General features: G+C 39.4%; 1 protein-coding gene across 1 annotated transcript in view; it reads right to left on the bottom strand.

The window, feature by feature from the left end:
* Nucleotides 1-12,013: 12,013 nt before the first annotated feature.
* LOC143023655 (tetratricopeptide repeat protein 23-like) overlaps nt 12,014-16,055 on the bottom strand; it is a 625,055-nt gene continuing 621,013 nt past the window's right edge. The window contains exon 11 of the mRNA XM_076182256.1: nt 12,014-12,838. Within this exon, the coding sequence (XP_076038371.1) occupies nt 12,817-12,838 (22 nt within the window). The 3' untranslated portion in view covers nt 12,014-12,816. The remainder of the gene's footprint in view (nt 12,839-16,055) is intronic.

The following is a 16,055-nucleotide window of genomic DNA, read 5'->3' as shown; positions in this document are numbered from 1 at the left end:
CCAAAATTACGTAAATGTACAATGCACTACGTACGTAAATGGACACTAGACTCACTGCGGGATAAAAATAAATTCTTTCTTTTTGTATATATTCACAATATATGCACAAAGTCTAAAAACAATGACAATACAAGTATGCCGAAGGCAAAAATGACATAAAATTGGTAACAAGGTACAAGGTAAATGTCTGTGGCACTTGCGAAACACAAGGCCGGCTGGGAACGCCACCCGGGAATTTCAGCAGACGACGACCACTTGTTGAAGAATACACTGCACAAATATGTCTGTCCAAAATCCTCCACCATCCAGGCCCAAATTACAGCTGAGAACACACACAGGAACACAAGGCGATCCAGTGACAAGGGCACACGACGATGATGCCCGAGAATCACCTGGCGCACTCTGAGAAAAATGTTCCTGCGCCGAAATACTAACTTAAGTCACTGTGTCCTGAGCACTATCACGTCTAATATATTAATTAAGTTCACTGAAAAAAATAGCTGGGCTGGAAAGGAAAAATGAAAAAAAAAAAAAACAGATCGCCACAACGCTATCACCGGCCGGCAATTTTCAAATGTCACACAATTCGAGTTCTGCATAGAATATAAGCACAATGAATGTTTATCCGCTGCCACCATTTAATGTGCTGGGTGACAAAAGAATACGCAAAGAAAATTCAATGGCACAAAGTATATTTAGATACACAAAATGGCACAAACACAAAATACGTGCAACCGATTGTCAAGGCGGCTTGGAAACTAAAGCCACGCTCTCTCATTTCGCGCCATGAACAAAACGGTGCGCATCGCATTTGCTATATCTTACAAATTACATTTTATAATACCTAACACAAATACACAATAGCATAATATAAATAATGTAACACTATAAATATATATATATACACTGTGCCAACACAGACACCTCATCTCAAACACATTCAAACTCCTTCGTCCTCTCTTAAGTTCCATGTTTCTGCCTTATACAGTGCTGTTGGTACAATCGCTCCTTCATACAAATGGCTATTTCTCATTACACTTTTTAATCCACCAAGACATTTACTCGCTTTTCTCAATCTACATTCTACCTCCACCTCCACTCCTCCCTTTCCTGCCACATTCGCACCCAAGTATCTAAAACTATCCACTTCCTCCAGTTGCTTTCCCTTAATAATTACTTCCAGTCTGCTGCCACTTTTTCCCCCTCTACATCTCATCACCTTCCTTTTACTCACATTTATCTTCAATTTTCTTCTTTCACACACTCTCCCAATCTCTGTCGCTAACTTCCTCAATCCCTCCTCCGATCCTGTTACAAGCGCAGTGTCGTCCACAAACAACAGCTGGCTCACCTCCCACTTTTCTCCATTTTCTTTAAACATCTCTAATCCCTGACCCACCACCTTTACATTTACCTCTCGCCCCCCCCCCTCCGATCCATGTATAGATTGAACAGCCAGGGCGACATAACACATCCCTGACAAAGTCCCACCTTTACCTTGAACCACTAACTCTCTCCATTTCTAATCCTGACACATGCTCTACTACTCTCATAAAAACTCCTGACAGCTCCTAGAAGCTTTCCTCCTATCCCGTATATCCGCAAAACCTCCCACAGTGCCTTCCTGTCTACCCTGTCATAAGCCTTTTCCAGATCCATTAAAGCCCCTCCCCAAAAAAAAAAGACATCCTTGCCCTTTCCTATAGCTTTCTCGCATTTCTGTCTTACCACAAAAATCTGATCTACGCAACCTCTACCTGTCCTAAACCCATACTGCTCTTCAACAATTACTTCCTCTGTTCCTCTCCTAATCCTCCCAATCAAGATCCTCCCATAAGCCTTCCCAACTACACTTTACAAGCTAATCAGTCTGAAACTACTACACTCACACTTGTCCCCTTTTCCTTTGTAGAGTGGAACTATTCAGGCACTCCTCCAGTCCTCTGGCACTCTTCCCTCTCAAACAAACATTAAATAACCTCACCAGCCAGTCCACCATCACTGTACCTCCTTTTTTTTCTTCTTCTTCTTCTTTTTTAGACATTCTGCATGGCATCCATCCAGACCAGGTGCCTTACCTGCTCTCATCATCTTAACAACCACCTTCACTTCATCCTTCCTTATTTCTCCTCCATTTTCCTCATTCATCACTCATTTTCGTATCACTTCCCACTCCAACTATCTTTCCCTCCCTATCCTCCTTCACATTTAGCAACTCCCTAAAATACTCTGCCTATCTTCCTCTTACTGCCTTCTCTTCCATTATCATCTCACCAACTGCACCCTTTACCTTTTCTTCTCTACTTGCTTCGCCTCCTCTTCCTCTCTTAATTTCTTTCCAAAACATCTTTTTATTACTTTGAAAATTTTCTGTCATACTCTTACCCCATTTCACATCTGCTCTCCTCTTTGCCTTCTTTACCATGTGCTTTACTTCTCTTCCCTTTTCATTGTACCTCTCATATGACTCCCTCATCCTATTTTGTAACAAAATCTGTGAAAGCTCGCTTCTTCTCTTCTACAACCTTCTTCGTTTCCTCATCCCACCACTCACTACCCTTTCTTCTATTTCCTCCCACCCCCCTTATTCCACACACCATCTTTGCACACTTTGTGACTCTCTCCTTGGACCATCCCCATTCCTCCTCCACTTCTAGTTCTACTCTATCCTTCACTCCCTCCCACTCCTCTCTCATTTTCTTCTTGTACTTCACCTTTTCCTTCTCATTTCAAGAGTTCACTCTAAGCACCTCCCTACCTTTTGTCATTTTCTTCTTTCTCCATCTATCCTCCACTCACAACTTAACTTCCAACAAAAAGTGATTTGATTTTTCCCCACTCTCTCCCCTTAGAACATGTACATCCTTAACTCTTCCTATTATACTCCTATCTGCCACTACATAGTCCATTAATGCTCTATCTACCACCCTTCCATCCACCACCCTCTACCATGTGTACTTATGCTTAACTTTCTTCTGAAACACTGTATTTGCTATCATCAACTCTCTTTCTAGACACATCTCCACCATCCATCCATCCACTACGATTCTTTCCTGGAACTCCGCATTTCCCAACCACTCCGTCAATTGGTTCATTTCCTACCCTAGCATTAAGGTCTCCCAATACTACTACATTGACGTTCCTCCCTAATTCCTCTATGAACTCATTTAGATCTATCCAAAAAGCCTCACTTTCCTTTACACTCCTCTCACTACCAGGCCCATATAGACCCTAAAGTATCAACTGCATGCTACTTTGCCATAACAACATGCAGCCAATACCCTAGATGGGGTATTGGCTGCATGTATGTGTGTGTATATATATATATATATATATATATATATATATATATATAAAAGACTTTTTTCCCCTCACAAGGGGGGTAGCCAAAAACAAAGGCATAAAAACCACTCCCACCCATTCCATCCCCAACATACTCCACTCCCTTCTACTCTCTTCCCTCCCTCTTATATTGGCACCTCTTGGATGATGGGTCATCCTTGCATCTTCCCCACTGCCCTAGGTCAGAAGCAGTGACGCAAGACACAGCATATCCACAGCAATGCCGCTTCATTAAATCAGCGACCCCTCTCTCCGTCACCTCATGCAGAAAAGAAGACGGGGAGAAATACCTTGGGCTGCATCAATTTATTTCTCACACCCACTCCATATCATCCATCACAGCATCATTCCCCTCTTTCCGAAAGCCCCTTTTAACTCATCCATCCATCTCATCCTAGGTCGTCCCATCATGTTCACTCCTTCCACCTCTGCCTTCCACACCTCTTTTACTAGTCTTTCTTCTCTTATTCTTTCCATGTGTCCAAAGCATACCAATACTCTTTCATCAAACCTATATCCCAACTCCCTTTCCACCCCTGTTCTCCTCCTCACCTCCTCATTTCTCACTCTTTCTAGCCTAGTAACCTATCATGTTTCTCAAGCATCTCATTTCAAACACATTCAAACTCCTCTCTTCCTCACTTATGTTCCATGTTTCTGCCCTGTGCAGTGCTGTTGGCACAATCACTCCTTCATACAATCTCCTCTTAGCATCCATTCCCAAATGTCTATTTCTCATTACACTTTTTAATCCACCAAGGCATTTACTCACTTCTCTCAATCTACAGTCTACTTCCACCTCCACTCCTCCCTTTCTTGCCACATTCGCACCACAGTATCTAAAAATATCCATTTCCTCTAGTGTCTCTCCCTTAATACTCACTTCCAGTCTGTTGTCACTTTCTCCCATTGTAAGACTCATCACCTTTTACCCACATTTATCCTCAACTTCCTTTCACACACACTCCCAAACTCTGCCACTAACTTCCTCAATCCCTTCTCTAATCCTGCTACAAGTGCAGTATCGTCAGCAAAAAACAATTGGCTTATCTCCCAGTTTTCTCCATTTTCTTTAACCATCTCGAATCCCAGACCCACTAACCTTTGCATTTACCTCTCGCACCACCTCATCCATGTATAAATTGAACAGCCAGGGCGACATAACACATCCATGACGAAGTCCTACCTTTACCTCAAACCATTCGCTCTCTCCATTTCTGATCCTAACACAAGCTCTACTACTCTCATGAAAACTCTCGACTGCTCTTAAAATCTTTCCCCCTATCCTATATATCTCCAATACCTCCCAGAGTTCCTTCCTGTCTACCCTGTCATAAGCCTTTTCCAGACCCATAAAAGCCCAAAAAATCCCTACTTTTCCTATAGCTTTCTCACATACCTGTCGTACCACGAAAATCTGACTCATGTATTTTTCTTCATTTAGTTCCACTTCTACTAATATGTAGTCGCTTTTACTTAGTGGTGTCTTATATTCAATCTTGTCCATTATTTCAGGTTCTGATGTGATTATTAGGTCTAGTCTCGATGGCTCTTCTTCATTTCTATACCTAGTATTCTCTTGTATCCATTGTGTCATTATATGTTCTATAATCATATCAAGTAGTACATTTCCCTATAGGTCGTCTCCACCCTTCACTGTCATCTCTTCCCAGCAGATTTCTTTACAATTAAAGTCACCCATTATAACTATTCTTCCTCCATCTTCCATTACCTTATTTAGTGTTATCCTTGTGTCTTCTAACATATTCTTGTGTTCTCTCTTCCCACAAAGCCTTTTAGGCGGCACATAATTTACCACAAACTTCCTGCTCTTCTTGTCCCTGTCCTCTATTTCCATCATAATCATTTCCACTCTATTCTTTCCATACGTAACATTCCTCACATTTATATCCTTCTTAGTCAGGAACATAAACCCACCACCTTGTTTTACTTCTCTGTTTCAAATCCAATAATTATATACACCATGTCCTACACTGTTGGGTGGTAATGGACCTTTCAATTTTGTCTCCATAATTCACATTATGTCAAGTTCTTTTTCCATCAGTTCATTCAAGCCTGTTATTAAGCGATCTATATTTGTGAAGGACACTTTTAATTTTCTGTTACCTCCATCCTGTTTTCTGTTTCGCTTTTGTTTTTCTCTCTTATGAATCATTTCCTCACTTTCAATTGACTACTCTCCAATAGAATTTCTCTTTGCCTGACTCTGTTCTGTTCTCGTTTTTTTTTTTTTTCATTAATTTTGATTCTTTTTGTTTTCTCTTATTCATCTCTCTTTTTATCCATACCTGTTTATACTGATCACTTTCTGCTAGTTTTCCTGTTTTTGATAAGACATTCTCTGCTGTTGTTTGCGACCTGAATTTAACCTTAATTGGTCTGGTCTTGTCTATACTGTATTTCTCGTCTATATATTTCTTCAACTTCTTTCCCTATTTCCTGTTCACCTTCTTGAAATATTTCTAGTACCTTTTTCACTCTTTCTCATCTCTTACTCTTGTAGTCCTATTTGGACTATGCTTCTCTTCCAGTCTAAATATAATTATACATTTCTTTTTATCTGCCAAGTCTCTTACTATATTCTCCTTCTCTCTCATCACTTTAATAACTGTGTCCTTAGTGTGTTCCTTCATCTGTTGTTTCACTATTTCTCTAAATTAAATTTTGCTATTCTCCTGAACCTTTTTGCAACCACTGACCTCTTTTACTATGGACTCTTTATTCTCTTTATTATTCCTCTTTAATTCCTCATTCTCATCCTTTACTTCTTTAACTGTCTTTTTAATTCTTCTATTTCTTTGTTTAGGTTTTGGTTCTCCTTCTTTAGTTCTTCCAATTTATCAACTCTTTGTGTAATCAGTGCAAGTTCACTAAACCTAACCTCCCATGATTAGTTCATTTTTGTTAGTTTTTCATCTAGACTTGCTAATCGAGGTAGGTTGTCATTTCCTCCATAGAAATAAATATCTCCATTTTCTGTTGCGCTGCTCTTATCTATATTTCTAATATTTATGCCTTTACTGATTTCGTCGACTTCACCTGTGTTGTCTGCACATCTCTGTTTATACATTCCTTCTAACGTCCGGGGCCCATTCGTCCCCTTCCTCATTTTCTTCCATTTTCCTCTATAATTCCTCCCCTTCTCCTTTTTCTTCACCTTCCCACTACACCTCTGTACTTACTCTCTTTAGTAGTTTCGCATCATCTGCAAAGAAGTTCATATAATATTCCTCTTGCATTTCTTCTGTCCCATTTTAGTAGGTCATCCCTATAAAAAAAATTCCATCCCTTTCATAATTCTGTAAATGGTTAGCAAATTACCTCTTTCTCCTCTTTGTTCCAGGGTTGGTAAATTTAGTTTATGCAATCTTTGTTCGTATGTCAAATTGCAGTGTTGGTGCCATCTTTGCCATTGCTCTTTAAACTCTCTCTCTCTCTCTCTCTCTCTCTCTCTCTCTCTCTCTCTCTCTCTCTCACAGGTCCCTTTCTGAGTTTACTTTTTTAACTTCCTTTGTATCAATTTTATATTGTCCCGATATTCTATTTTTTGCTTTTTCCAAATCCCATTATACTACATTACTTAGTGTTGAAGATCATTTCACTCTTCTGACTCCATTTCCAGACTTTGTCCAGGTCTTCTTGAAAAGATTTGCAGTCTTCCTCTGTACTTACTCTCTTTAATAGTTTTGTATCATCTGCAAAGAAGTTCATATAACATTCCACGCCTTCATCCATATCATTTATATAAATAGCAAACATTAGTGGAGCCAATACAGAGCCTTGGGGGACTCCACTTGTATCTCCCCAATTTGAGTTCTTATCTTTAATTACCACTCTCATTTTTGTTCCATTCAAGAAATCTTTCATCCATTCCAAAAATGTTCCTTGTATTCCACCTATTATTTCAAATTTTATTAGTAGCTTTTTATGTGGTACTTTGTCAAAAGTGTGTGTGTGTGTATTTGTCTATTTACGGATGTTCTAGTAATGTATTTTTGCTTTAGCACACCATGCAATACAGTACTAGAATTTTATTTAATTTTTTTCACATTAATTATGCATTCCAGGCCAACCACCTTCAAATCACGCACCGGCAATCCGCACGCCACCGAGTGGCCACCTGGTACATTAACTGCTCCCACTCCATGTACATAACCGCTCCCAACATTTTCTACTACTATTATTATTATAAAAGAATTAGAAAACGTTCCTTCATAATGCTGTGTTTATTTGCAAAATGGAATATTTTAATGACATGATGGGTGGTGTTTCATTCCCCTACCCTTACCCATGGTAGATGTAACTCTAGGAAAATCCACTCCATTTTCTATTAGTGTATTTACCTAGTTGTATTTACCTAGTTGTATTTTACGGAAAGGGGAGCTATGTTCGTGGTGTTCCGTCTTTATATCTAATTTTATCTAGACTGTTTTTAAATTCATGTATTGTTTTTGCACACACCACTTTCTCATCGAAGTTGTTCCAAACGTCTGTTACCTTGTGGGGAAAGCTGTTCTTTTTTAGGTCTCTTCTATAACTGTCTTTCTTGATTTTCTTTCCGTGTCCTCTTGTATTTCTCCTATCCCATTTTATTAGATCTTCTCTATCAATAGTTTCTATGCCTTTCATGATTCTATAGTTATCAAGTCTCCTCTATCTCTTCTTTGCTCCAATGTCTGTAGCTCAAGTTTTGCTAGTCTCTCTTCATATGATAGTTCTGAGAGTGTTGGTAACAATTTTGTTATTGCTCTATGTATTCTTTCAAGTTTTGTTATCTTTTAGAAACTTTAAAACATTCTTCACATGAGCCTCCTCCCCTAAAATTTCTTTAGCAGATAAATTTGTTAAAAAGTTTGCCCTGCGCTTATTAGAGTATGCAGGGCACTGAATTAAAATTTGTTTACTTATAAAAACAGCTTGGCAAGTGTAGCATATTGTTCTTGCCACTTCTCCATTGCATAACTATGAATTACTTGTTTGAAGTTTGTATGTGGGATTTTTGTGTCTGTTATACGGCTGAGTCTAGTAGCGGCTTTGGCTGCAACAGTGGCCTGTTCATTTCCAGTGATACCTACATGGAACGGCACCCAGCAAAAGTTTATTTTTATTTTCTTCCGGTTGTTAATAAGTATCAACCAGTCCTGTATTTCTTGGACTAAATAGTAGAGGCAATAATTCATTTAGGGAGGATAGAATGCTCATAGAGTCTGTAAAAATAACAAATTTTTTATTAGATGGAATAGAATTAAAAACAAATTTCAGTGCGTTGTTGACTGCCAGCAGTTCAGCAGTAAAAATAGAGCTAAAATAAGGCAACTTCCTCTTTAAAACTGTGCTATCATATACAACAGCACAACCAACACCATCTTGGGATTTTGATCCATCTGTATAAATGAAAATTTAATCAGCATATACTGATTAGTGTTTTAAAAATTCACTCCTTAGTTCTACACCAGTTCTATTTTTATTGTTTTTAATAGGACAAATTATAGTGGGACATCAGTTCCAAGGAGAGAATTGGGAGGTGTGATCTCAGCAATTGTAACAGGAACAAGTCCTACCTCCTCTCCCCCAACTTCACATCTCACTTCTAAAGGTTTCGGTAGAGTACTTTTTCTTGGAGCTCTGTCTACCGCCTGCTTTACATATTTGAAGTTTGGATTTTGTTTTGATGTTAAGACACGAGATATATACCTAAGGCTTAATTCCTCCCTGCGATTATAAAGGGGAAGAATTCCTGTGTCCACATACAAGCTATCCACTGAAGATGTTCTATAAGCTCCCGAACAAATCCGCAAAGCCATATTGGGGACTATATCAAGCTTCTTTAATAAAATTTTACATGCCGATTCATAAATTTGACATCCATAATCCATTTTGCTAAGGCACAATGCTTGGTAAAGCCTTATTAGAGTTATACGATCTGCTCCCCAGTTGAAGCGAGACACTACCTTTAGTATATTAAGTCGCTGTTTAACAGTGCATATAACCTCATTTATGTGATGAGTGAATGTCAACCTTTTGTCCAAAAACAGACCCAAGTATTTTACTTGATCTTCATATGGTAATATGACACCCTCTAAGAATAATGTTGGTATTTCTTCCTTACGTCTTAGTGTAGAGAACCTAATAGCTTTTGTTTTTTCAGCAAAGAATCTGAAGCCCTGCAATTAGCCCATGCTGTTACTAAGTTAATAACTTATTGAATCTTTTGGACTGTTTCTAATGTTGTCGATCTGCTGCACACAATAGCGAAGTCGTCAGCATTAGCCAATCCATGAATTCCAGATGGAACTTGTTCTGACAAACTATTAATGGCTATGCTGAAGAGTGTAGGACTCAGAACACTTCCTTGGGGAATCCCTTCCTCTTGATGATATGCAGAAGAGAAAGAAGAGCCCACTCTGTCTTTTAGATAACGGTCAGACAAGAAATCCTTTAAACAATTTAACATATTACCCCCCCCCCCAATACCCCACTCTGCAAGTTGCTTCAGAATGCCTCCCCGCCAGGTAGTATCGTAGGCATTTTTTAAGTAAAAAAACACAGCAATGCTCGGATTCTGTATTGCAAAAGCACTCTGAATCTCACGAGTGATAAAAAGTAAGGGATCCAGAGTGCACTTATTTCTTTTAATCAAACTGTCGGTTAGATAGGAGATTTTTAGATTCTTAAAACCAAACTAAACGCATATTAACCATTCTTTCATAGATCTTACAAATGCAGCTAGTGAGAGCAATAGGTCTGTAACTTTGTGGGAGACTGGAGTCTTTTCCTACCTTCAAAACTGCTATGATAATTGAAGTCTTCCAAGATTTAGGAGAAGACCCAGAGGACCAAAATTTGTTCAGCACATTTAAAAGGAATTTCTTCGAGGATATGGATAAATGAGCAATCATGGAATAAAGAATGTCATCCTCTCCAGGAGAGGTTGAGGAGGATAAAGATAAAGCATGATCCATTTCATCCAAGGTGAAGAGAAGATTATATGCCTCCGAGTTCGTATTGGTAGGAGGAAATATCGTGGTCTTGTCTCTGATTCTTCTGAAGTCATGTGAATAGTGACTTGGACTTGAAATATCAGCATAGTGTCTTCCAAAAACTTCTACTACTTCTCTTGTATCTGATATAAAAGAGTCCTTTATCTTGAGAATGGGCAAAGGAGATGGAGTAAACTTTCCTTGTAATTTTCGAATCCAATTCCATACTAAGGTAGGGGGAGAGTCATATTTCAACTCACTAATAAATTTAATGAAGGATTCCCTCCTTGCTTTCTTAAAGATTTTCTTCTGCCTTGCTTGAGCATGATTATCTGGTAGGCATCATACTTTCTGGTGCTTTTTCAACCATTCCTTGGACAGCTGGTAAACCTCGACGCCCAGTAGTCCCCTGGTGGAACGATGAATGTGCTTTAAGCAGAAAGATTACAAGAACTTGCTATAAGAGATATTTGAGATATCCTTGTTTAGTCAATAGGATAACGTGCAGAAGAGCTCATCAGAGTTACTAGAAAAATCACTAGTCTTAAAATCAATGTCTGTGGATCTCCTAAATAATTCCGAATTGGCCTCTCCTGTCTTCCATTTAGGTAAGCAAGAGGAGGGAATGTTCTTTAAATAGTTGATATGGATAGGCCAGTGGTCGCTACCATGTAAATCTTCATCTATTGACCAACTGTAGTCTAATCTTAAGGATGATGAACAAATAGTTAGGTCTATAGCAGAACTTGAGTTGTGAAAGACATCAAACCTAGTTTTGGAACCATCATTCATCAATAAATTCTTCAATTATGTTGCCTCAGGGGTCACACCTTGATTCACCCCATAGAGGATGCTTGGCATTAAAGTCACCCATTAGAATAAAAGGCTGAGGAAGCTGGTCGACCAAAGATTGTAGGTCATTTAACTCAAAACTGACGGGAGTGGTTATATATGTCTAGAAGTCGATTTTCACGTTCAGGTTCCAAATACAAAGAACATAAAGTGATCCATTTAGTGGTAAATATTTGTACCGCACAAGCCTACAACACTGAATGTATGTGGACACTTCTGTGATTTACAGACTTGTTTCAATGATACCAGTACCTCCATGAGCACGACCCCCAATCATAGGAAGAGATCTGTAAAATTTATAATTAAGTCCAGCATTAGGAGATAAATCGCCAATCATAGTTTCTTGGGGACAAATAGCACACACATCATGTTCTTTAAAGAGAATCCGAACGTGCTCTTGATGAGAATTAAAACCTTCAATATTCCATTGAATTATAGACATTATACAGTTTTCTTTTTATTTTTTTGGGTCTCCTAGTCTGAGAAGAGAAGGTTGGGAGAGAGAGGGTATACAAATGGGTTCTTTTCTAATTTCTTTGCTTTCGCGAGTGGCATCCTCTTCTCTGACAATGGTCCGACAGATGCTGATATAGAGTCTGAATTATTAGTTCCTTTCTTAGATTGCATATCACGATATGGGGAAGAAGTTGGAGATGAGGATGGACTGTGGAGTCTTTTACTGCGCACAGCTTCAGACTCCATAGCTTTGCTTCTGTGCACCTCAACCGAGTGAGGCACACCAGTCAGTGGTCTCTTTACTGGAGAGCCCCGCAAGTTTGGGAGATTGTCTGTGTCAGGGGGGTACAAATAATTGGTTTGTATACTCGGTATTATTGAGAATTCGGGCGAGAGAGAAAGAAACACCAAGGTAACACAACACGTGTTTTTATTTGGATATAACACAGAGCACTATCCTATCTACATCTCAACACATATATAAATAATAATTATCACCAGCGTGATGTCTACAAGATTACAAGACTACAAATATACTACACCACTCCTCGCGCTGCGGCGCGAGGATCTCCTCGAGCGTAGTCTCCTTCTTCCGGACGAGTCCCCTTTGTTGTCCTGCTGCGGACGGGCGCACGTCTCCTCCTTGTGTCCTGCTGCGACGAGTCCCCTTTGTTGTCCTGGCGGACGGGCGCACGTCTCCTCCTTGTGTCCTGCTCCTCGTGGTCTCCTTCTGTCCCGGTGCCCTCCCTCCGTGGAACTGGGAGGGGAGGGGGGGGTCCGCCCTCAACGGCAGACGGCCGTAAGGTGTGTGTGCTATCCCTCCTGTCCTTCCCTCTTATACATCCGGGAGGGTGAGGAAGAGTGGGTGGGCATGGATCTGCGCATGCGCACAGCAGTAGACCTCGTGTAGGGACAGTTGGCAACACTGAAGCCAAGCATGACCTCACGATGACGGTCCTTCGACCGGTCAGGTGCACTGGGTCACTACCACCAAGCTACTTCGTCTCGGGCCAAATCACGTGGTCGACGTCCGCGCCGACAGCCCTCCAAGTCTCGTCACGTGACCCACGTGACAGTCTGAGAGGAGGTTTTATGGAAGGAACCCTGTGAGGTCTCAGCAATGGAGACCTTAGGTGCCCTTCCAGATGGGGCAGGAGACATTCCCTCAACAGGGGATGAGAGAACTTCTGCAAAGGAGGATTGAGGAATACTAGAATTTCCAAGTTGTGGAGAAGAACGATTAGGTCTAATAGTGACTCTTTCACACTGAGGCATTAACAGAAGAATTCGTATTAGTATTTGTTTTTCTATTAGATTCTAGAGTTGGTTGATCCTCATTGTTTCTGTGCACCTCTACTGAGTGAGGCACACTAGTCAGCAATCCCTCTATTGGGGAGTCCTCCAAGTCTGGAAGAGAGATTGCCTGAGAGGAGGCTTCATTGGAAGAAGCCTGTGAGGTTTCAACAATAGAAACCTTAGGTGCCCCTCCAGATGGGGCAGGAGACACCTCTTCAACAAGGGGTGAGGAAACCTCCGCACAGGAGGATTGAGAAGTATTACAAATTCCTAGTTGAGAAGAAGAAATTAAATTAGATTTGATAGCAACACTTTTACACTGAGGCTTGGGTTTAGTATCAACAGAAGAATCCATATTGGCATTTTTATTTCTATTGGGTTCTACAGTTGGCTGATCCGCTTTACTATTTGTTTTAACAACATCACTGTATCTTTTGGAATTAGTAGTCTTTTAGCATGTCCTACACTTATATGTTCTGCATGGGTTTTTAGTAGTGTTTCCTGTTCCTCCTTATAAATTACGCAGTTCTTATCCTTGGCATTATGCTCTTCTTTACAACTTATACAAACTGTTGGGCGGGAACAATCCCCATGTTCAGGCTGAGCACATATCAAACACAGTTTGTCCCTTGCACATCGGTGGGAAGGATGGCCAAACCCATAGCAGTTAAAGCACTGAAGGGGACGGGGCTTAAACTGCTTCACATGAACAATCTCTTCTTTCATCTCTACATAATGAGGTAGATCTTCACCAGAAAAAGTTAGGATAATCATTGAAGAACGAAGGATTTTAAAAACCTTCCAAACATTAGTTAGGCACATTTCTAATATTTCTTCTTCCTCAAAATCATAGAGATCTCTATCAAAAAATTAATGGGTATTATTTGGCATCAGAACATCTATGGTCATTGATGCCACTATTAATTAGATAAAATATTTTTATTTCTATATTGTTATAGAGAGTAGGTACTATACCTTAGAAATATATATTTTGAAAACAATGAACATTTTATCTGAGATATATATTCAAACTTTTATACTTAACTTATAAATTAGCTATCATTTGAACTGATATGCTGTATTCAAAAGGTTTTAACTAATGCTGCATTAAAGTTGATTAAGAGAATATATAAATAAAATTTAAAACTTGGCATTCTAAATCTTATCAAGAATGCAAATTTCTTTTAAGAAAATTAAAAAGGTGATCTATATCACATTCAGCTCCTAAAATCTTAATCAAAGTCTATCTGCCATTATCATTTTTACAATGGTAAAAGTAATGTTCTCTAGCCGCCATTAAATTTGGGCATTCTACTAAAATATGTTTGATTGTCAATGGAACAATGCAATCATTACAAAATGGTTGAGGTATTCTGCTCATTAGGAAGCTGTGCGTCAGTCTAGTGTGATCGAATCTTAATCTGCATAATATAACTTCTTTTTCTCTAGGTAAATCTGAATATTTCCAAGGGCAAGAGGCTATGTCCTTCATTTTCTGGTCTTCTAGTTCCCAGTTAAAGTTCCAGACTTCCTGGAGTCTTGACTGAATGACAGGATAAATATCTCTGACTGGTAGAGCGAGGCTATTCCTGGGAGTAACTCTAGCTGCATGTTTTGCTAAGGCATCTGCTTTCTCGCTCCCACTAACTCCAACATGGGCAGGGACCCAACAGAACTTTATATTTTTGCAAAGAGAGCCCAGTTTGCTTTATTTATCATCCATCGTGGAGACCATGGTACAGCTATTTCGTCTACTATATTAATGGTGATTGGAAAATGGTCACTTCCTAAACAGTCGTCCATGGTTTCCCAAGAGAAATCCAAATAGCAATCCGGTGAACAGGTGAATCAGGTCGATACAAGTAAGTGTTTCAGTTTGAATATGGAAGTGAGTAGGTGCTCCTGTATTCATAATCCTAAGTTCTTTTTCTTCAATGTAAGAAAAAATAAAATTTCCCCTAGGATTTGGTTTTATGCCACCCCACATTGGATGTCTATTATTAAAATCTCCGAGGAGTTAAAATGGACGAGGAAGTTGATTAATCAGGTTGTCAAGGTCTTGTTTGAGATTTTGGTAGTTCACATTGTCTGGAGGCAGGTAGATTGAACAAACTATATACATATATATATATATATATTGTAAATATTTGTATAGCTACAGCTTGTAAATTTGTTTGTAAAGGAATTTTTGTGTGTATAACATTTAGTCTTATCAGTAGTGCACTTCCACCATGTCTTCCTTCATCTGTTTGATGTTCATTACGATAAAAGAGATATTCTTTGGGGCATATTCTATTTTGTCCAAGCATTATTTCTTGTAACGAGATGCAGATGGGAAAATTTTCCTTAATTAAAATTTTTGAGATTCGTATTTAGCTCTCAAGCCTTGACAATTCCATTGTAGTAGAGTGAGTTTGTTATTCACGGTGGTTGTTTATGTTTTATCTTTTTATCTTGGTTACATTTCTATTTGTAGTTAAAGTTGAGTTTTTGTTAGCTACATTACTGGATTTTTTAAGAATTCTTTCATTAGAATTTTGTTCTGGAGTTCTCTCTCTCTTTTTAGTTTTAATTTCATTATTCATTTCAGATCTTGTTTTCTCTTTTTGGTGAATGGATTCCTTGGTGATCTGTTTCAAGTTTTCCATTCCATTTCTTGAATGATGGGCAGTGGCTTTATTTTGTTCTTTGCTTTCTTGCTTTTCTGGTATTTTTACATCTGAAGTTGTGCTCTTTTGTTCAGTTGGTTTTACTGTTTTCACAGATTTTTCTGGTTTGGTGTTAGAATTTTTTTCATTTGCTGAATTAGGTTGATTTTGTAGTGACGTGATGCATCCTACGACCCGTCACACACTAATCAAAGAAATCTTCGGAGCTAGCGAGTTCCTGTAGTTGGCAAGCGTAGTTCGCATGGATGTCCCTGCCAGCCAGCGGTCAGCCAATCAGGAACTTGGAAAGCTCGTCGCGTTCCCGCCAGCCTCCCTTAAAAGGTCGGCGTTTCGCCGAGATGGGAAGAACAGTACCTGACCAGCGCACAAACTACATCTCGTCCAGTCTTCTAGCCGTCCCATCGAGCCTCGCCGTCATCATCTGCTACCGCCTCGCTGA

Source organism: Oratosquilla oratoria, unplaced genomic scaffold (assembly GCF_046742065.1).
Source record: "Oratosquilla oratoria isolate Oo_2021 unplaced genomic scaffold, ASM4674206v1 SCAFFOLD54, whole genome shotgun sequence".
Taxonomy (NCBI): Eukaryota; Metazoa; Arthropoda; class Malacostraca; order Stomatopoda; family Squillidae; genus Oratosquilla; species Oratosquilla oratoria.
Note: the sequence above shows the minus strand (reverse complement) of the source record. Positions and strands in the feature narration are given on the sequence as shown.